Source organism: Setaria italica, chromosome V, assembly GCF_000263155.2.
Source record: "Setaria italica strain Yugu1 chromosome V, Setaria_italica_v2.0, whole genome shotgun sequence".
Taxonomy (NCBI): Eukaryota; Viridiplantae; Streptophyta; class Magnoliopsida; order Poales; family Poaceae; genus Setaria; species Setaria italica.
This window is the reverse complement of record NC_028454.1, coordinates 46912868-46918731: the sequence shown is the minus strand read 5'-3', so window position 1 is coordinate 46918731 and position 5864 is coordinate 46912868. Positions and strand designations below refer to the sequence as shown.

Sequence of the window (5864 nt, the reverse complement as noted above, 5' to 3'; positions counted from 1 at the left end):
TGTCGCACCAAATTGAGTTATAAAACTCAATACTAACAATATATTTTTTAAAAAGTTTTTTTTGTTAGAGAGCATCTTCAGAAAAAAAAAACTCAATGCTAGATATATTTTCTTTCTGAAAAAAATGCTTATTTTCTCATAGAGCAGCTGGGAAAAAAGAAACTAGCGCTCAATAATTGGAAGTGTCCAGAAGGATGCTGGAAAGGGAATTTGCAAGTAGAAAGAGATGCAAGAGGCCAACTGGTCCTGGCTGTGCTGTTCCTGTGATGACGAGGACCCGACCGAACCGGGAGCCACAAATATAGGGGAGCCTCTCTCGTCCGAAGCCACCCCTCTCCAAGCTTCACAACTACTCCCCCACTCCCTCCGAAGCTTCAAGGCCGTCGCTCCTCCTCCTCCTTGATTCGGCTCCGTCCCCGGTAATCTCCTCCTCCCCCTCCCCTCCGCTCCCTGGAGCCCCTCTACTCGCGATCTCCCCACGCACTAGCTCCTGCTCCAGCATTTTTCGAGTGTTTGGCGCTCAGATCTGAGCGGCCTGGCTCGAGATCTGCGGTTTGCTCATGCGTTCTGGTCACTTGCCTCCGGTGCTCCCGCCAGATCCGGGGCGGGTACCGCGCGATCCGCCAGCGGATCGTGCTTCGTGGTTGGTGCTAGGGTGTTCGTCTGACGTCTGTGCTTGATGAACTCCGTCCTGTTCCTGATCTGTAGCGTTTCTGCGTGCCGATGCGTCTGATTTTGTGCGCACGCCTGATGTGTGTTTGCGGGACTGCCGTGCGAGGAGGCTCTCTGAGCTACGTACCTAGGAATGGTGACTGTGATGTGCCTGAATGCGCTTACGTGTTGCTGGCGATGCACGAGCCCTTGGGGTGTGACTGCTTGACTACTTCCCAGCTCCGACGTTCTAGTTTCCTGCTTGACTGGGAGTCTGGGAGAGCTTCGTGATGCTCTGTCTAGCAAGTCCAGATAGTTGCGGTAACTGGTAACATGGTTGGATGAAAGTCGCGGATAGTTAATTTGGTGTGATTGAACTACCAGAGTGTAAAAATCCGTGTGTGGTTCATTCGGAGAGAGCTATTTGGAAAGCATATCTGCATGTTAGGATGTTTCCTTGTCATGAATAGCTATTGAGCACATACCACCCAAAATTAGTGACAACTTAGTGATGTTTCATGGCACCAAATGTTAGGCTGAAAAGTTCAGCATGTGATTTTTGTTGCTCTGCAGGTCACATTTTAGACAACAAAAAAGCTTGTTAGATTGGCCAGTACATGTACACTACTTTTTCAAAGCAATGCTAGTCTTTTCCTATCATGTTTAGTTATACGAATGTTTGGTTATGGTACTTTACACATTTTTATAAATGTTGGAAACAACAGTCCGCAAGTTATCAGATTATTTCTTACTCTCTCCGTTCCAAATTGTAGGTCGTTTTGACTTTTCTAGATTCATAGATATTATTATGCACCTAGACATACACTATATCTAGATGCATAATAATATCTATGAACCTACAAAAGTCAAAACGACCTACAATTTGGAACGGAGGGAGTACAACATTAGCCTAGTCGGTGAAATGAATCCCACTTTTGCCTGGCAGTAAGCTCTGTACATATGTTGTTTTTATTGACTTATAGATGCACAAATATAAAGGTTCAGTTGATATGCCTTCAAAACTTTTATGTTTACGATGCTTACTGGTTCCCTTGTACAGCTACTATCTAGCAGGATACACTTGCTGTTAACTGATACCCCTTTTTTGCTACCTCTTGCAGAGTACCTGTAGGAAATGGCTGACGGTGAGGATATCCAGCCTCTTGTCTGTGACAATGGAACTGGAATGGTCAAGGTTAGGAACTTCATCCCTTAATAATCAGGGTTACATATTTCATCTCCCACTGCAACTACACCAATTTGAATTGTATTTAATTTTGCAGGCTGGGTTTGCTGGTGACGATGCACCAAGGGCTGTTTTCCCTAGCATTGTTGGTCGTCCTCGCCACACTGGTGTGATGGTAGGAATGGGGCAGAAGGATGCATATGTCGGAGACGAGGCACAGTCCAAGAGAGGTATTCTCACGTTGAAGTACCCAATTGAGCATGGTATTGTCAGCAACTGGGATGACATGGAGAAGATCTGGCATCACACTTTCTACAATGAGCTCCGTGTTGCACCTGAGGAGCACCCAGTGTTGCTCACTGAAGCTCCTTTGAACCCCAAAGCTAACAGGGAGAAGATGACACAGATCATGTTTGAGACCTTCAATGTCCCTGCCATGTATGTTGCAATTCAAGCTGTGCTTTCACTCTATGCTAGTGGTCGTACCACAGGTATGAAGTATTCCATTCCGCTTGTCGTTCTCTTCCCAGTTTTGCATTAATTATATTCATAATATTGTTGAGCTGCGTCGTACCTCATTGAAGCAACTGATATGTTAACATATAAACCTGGGTGATTATCAAGTACTTGTTTGCATCCAATTTGTCATTGCATGCTTGTGTAATTTTTGTCTTCTATACATAGGTTAGTATACAGTAGAGTTAGGTAGATGAAAAATGTGATTACCAGTAGTGAACCAATTATCAGTTCTAGTAGTATCTAGCTAACCCTGTTCATAACTTGGCAGGTATTGTTCTTGACTCTGGTGATGGTGTGAGCCACACTGTGCCCATCTATGAAGGATATGCACTTCCTCATGCTATCCTTCGTCTGGATCTTGCTGGCCGTGACCTCACGGATTCTCTCATGAAGATCCTCACTGAGAGAGGATACTCTTTCACCACCTCTGCTGAGCGGGAAATTGTGAGGGACATCAAGGAGAAGCTTGCATACGTGGCCCTTGACTATGAGCAGGAGCTGGAGACTGCCAAGAACAGCTCCTCGGTTGAGAAGAGCTACGAGCTGCCTGATGGCCAGGTGATTACCATCGGCGCGGAGAGGTTTAGGTGCCCTGAGGTCCTCTTCCAGCCATCTATGATTGGCATGGAATCTCCTGGAATCCATGAGACTACCTACAACTCCATCATGAAGTGTGATGTGGATATCAGGAAGGACCTGTACGGCAACATTGTGCTCAGTGGAGGCTCAACAATGTTCCCAGGCATCGCTGACCGTATGAGCAAGGAGATCACCGCCCTTGCTCCGAGCAGCATGAAGATCAAGGTGGTTGCTCCACCTGAGCGCAAGTACAGTGTCTGGATCGGAGGGTCTATCCTAGCTTCTCTCAGCACCTTCCAACAGGTACTGCTTGCTTTGTTGCAGTTGGGTTCACATTTGTTGAATTTAACTTATCCGGCATCAAGCCATATTGCTTGTCTTAACATTACACCAGTTCTTGTCATCTGATTGTCTTCCTTGTGATTGGTAAAACAGATGTGGATATCGAAGGACGAGTACGATGAGTCCGGCCCAGCAATCGTCCACAGGAAGTGCTTCTGAGTTCAGCTGCCGTTTTCGTGTAGTCTCCTATGTGTGGGTTTTTTCATGGGGGGAGAGAAGATTGCAGGTTATGTTTGTGTTCTGCAGACGGTCCTTATTTCGGCCACTTGTATCTGTGGTTGCCCCAGTTACCTTTGTACTCCTACTATTTCGTCGCCCTGTGACAGTGAGGTCACCTCGTGGAACTTATGGTTGGCTTGATCGGTTGAAACTGTTATAGCTGATAGTTCTATAAGTTTTTTTGTGGGTAGAGGATTATGTGGATTTTTAAAATTTATTATTTTTGTGTGCCAGTGCCTACGATGCCTTGGGTGGTTGTTGGCTCAGTTCAAATCTATGGTGCTAAAGTAGCAGCTCTGTTGTTCTCCGAGAATCATTTGGAAGTGCAACTGTGGTGATGATCATCAATTCGTGGTGACATTATATGCTGCAACTGCAAGTATCATTCGTGGTGGTTGCCGAGTTGCCAACTGTTCATGGCTGTCGTTGGATTCCTTCAGGGTTTAACTTTTAACTATGCACTTGCTGGCCAACGTGTGTGCATTCAGAACGACGAATATGACCCTTTTTAGATCAATTTGACAGATTATGTGCTGCCAGAGACGGGCATAAAGTTCTGAATGGACCTTTATCTTTCCCCTGTTCTATTGTTACAAATGTTGGGCTGCTGCAACACATTGCAGCATGAGCGAGTAGGCCTGTTTGGTTTGGGCTGCCGCACATTGCAGCATGAGCGAGTAGGCCTGTTTGGTTTCAACCTTTTTAGTCCCTAAAATGCCAAACAAACTTACGTATGGAAATTGAACTTTAGTCCCTAAACTTTAACAAACTTACGTATGGAAATTAAACTTTAGTAAACTTTAGTCCCAGTTCATAAGTTACTAAGGGGTTGCTTATGAGGACTAAAGTGTACCCTAGACATCCCTTGCCTCATTTATGATATGTCCGTGACCCTCCCCCCGCACCCCTCTGCACCCACCCATCCGGATGTTTCTGCCTCCCGTTCCATCCCCGCCGCGGCCGCACCCTCCGCCCTTCCCGCCGCCGCCGCACCACTGCTCCAGCCAGCGTCCCCACTCCTCCCCACCGCCGCCACGCCCCCGCTCCTCCCCTCGGATTCGTCTCGCGGTTGTCGACGTCGTCGTTCGCGGCAGCAGCTTCGGTCCGGCGTCGTCCTCTTTCCCCGGTTCCATCTCCCCTCTGCTCTCTCCCTCTTCTTCTTTCTTGCCAGTGCTGCAGACCGTAGTGGCGGAGGCGAGCGCGGCCAAGAGCAGGCCAGGAGCGGGAGCGAGGCGAGCGCGGCGCAGGGGCGTGCAGTGCGGCGGCGGGCGCAAGTAGGTCGCGGCGCAGGTGGGCCGGCGGTGGCGTAGGAGGCAAGCCGCAGTGGGCGAACGGGCCAGTGGCGAGCGGCGCAGGTAGGAGGCAGGGTGTGACGCAAGAGGGGGCCAGGCGACGGGCGAACGGGCGCGCGGCGGCGCAGAGACTCACGCGGTGCAGGGAGGCTAGGGCCTGCTCATGTGGGAGAAGAAAAGAACAGGGGAAAGGATGCGGCGGCGCTCGGGAGGAAGGAGCAGTAGCTGGAGGAGGGAAAAGGGTAGGGCAGCATTGATTAGGGGTACTGAGGTCATTGTTGAGTCATTTAATGCTCTTTAGTCCCCATAAATAAACGGGAGGGTTAAACTGGACTAAAGGGAGCCTAAAAATAAGCAAGGAAAATCAAATGCAACTAGAGATCTGATGGGCAGGTATTACACATTGCGCAAGGTGATTAAAGAGATTAGGAATAATTTCATACACGCCGTTACAATTATCAATAATTTGAAAAATGCCATTACCAGTGCCAACCGATGGTAAGTTTTCAATTCTTGAAATTTGTAATGGCATGAATCCATTTAGACTAAAAAATATATGTTACAATAAGTCAACAAGTTCTCCACGGTACAATAGGCATCTCCGTCCCAAATTGTAAGTTTTGACTTCTTAGGTTTATAGATATTTGTACGCACCTAAATATATACAGTGCCATAGATATTTGTATGCACCTAACATACCACACAGGTGCGTACGAATACCTATGAATTAAAAAAAATGAAACGGACTAAAAGAAAAAGAAAAAAGAAAAAAAAGAAAGCCAAATCTCTAGAAACGGGTACACGTCGGCAGCATCCGCGTGCGCCGCGCGGACTGCCGCCTGCTGTCGTCTTCCTTCCCCGAACGAACCCAACCAAACCAAGAGGAAGGAAGGAAGCGCATCGTATTCGCGTCCGCGATTCCCAGCGCACCACCGTGCCCAATTCTCAACTCCCCGACACGCCACCGCCCGTCGCCGGCATCCGATCCCCACCCCATCCAGGTCCAGGGCACCTCCCTCTTTCCCGCCGCCCCCCCTCCCGGCCGGATCCGGCTCGCGGATGAAGATCACGGCGCT

General features: G+C 48.3%; 1 protein-coding gene across 1 annotated transcript; it reads left to right on the top strand.

Annotated features, from left to right (window-relative positions):
* The first annotated feature begins 250 nt into the window (after positions 1 to 250).
* On the top strand, positions 251 to 3803 carry LOC101780312 (actin-7). Its single transcript, XM_004971314.4, has 5 exons — positions 251 to 419; positions 1773 to 1846; positions 1935 to 2328; positions 2625 to 3238; positions 3371 to 3803. Exons 2-5 carry the CDS (start codon positions 1787 to 1789, stop codon positions 3434 to 3436), a joined length of 1134 nt encoding a protein of 377 aa, XP_004971371.1. The 5' UTR covers positions 251 to 419; positions 1773 to 1786; the 3' UTR covers positions 3437 to 3803.
* The last annotated feature ends 2061 nt before the right edge of the window (positions 3804 to 5864 follow it).

What these genes read in the sequence shown, in the direction of transcription:
- LOC101780312 (XM_004971314.4), top strand. Translation starts at nt 1,787, where the DNA reads ATGGCTGACGGTGAGGATATCCAGCCTCTTGTCTGTGACAATGGAACT. An exon ending in ATGGAACTGGAATGGTCAAG is followed by an intron (nt 1,847 to 1,934) that starts GTTAGGAACTTC and finishes TTAATTTTGCAG; the next exon opens with GCTGGGTTTGCTGGTGACGA. An exon ending in TGCTAGTGGTCGTACCACAG is followed by an intron (nt 2,329 to 2,624) that starts GTATGAAGTATT and finishes ATAACTTGGCAG; the next exon opens with GTATTGTTCTTGACTCTGGT.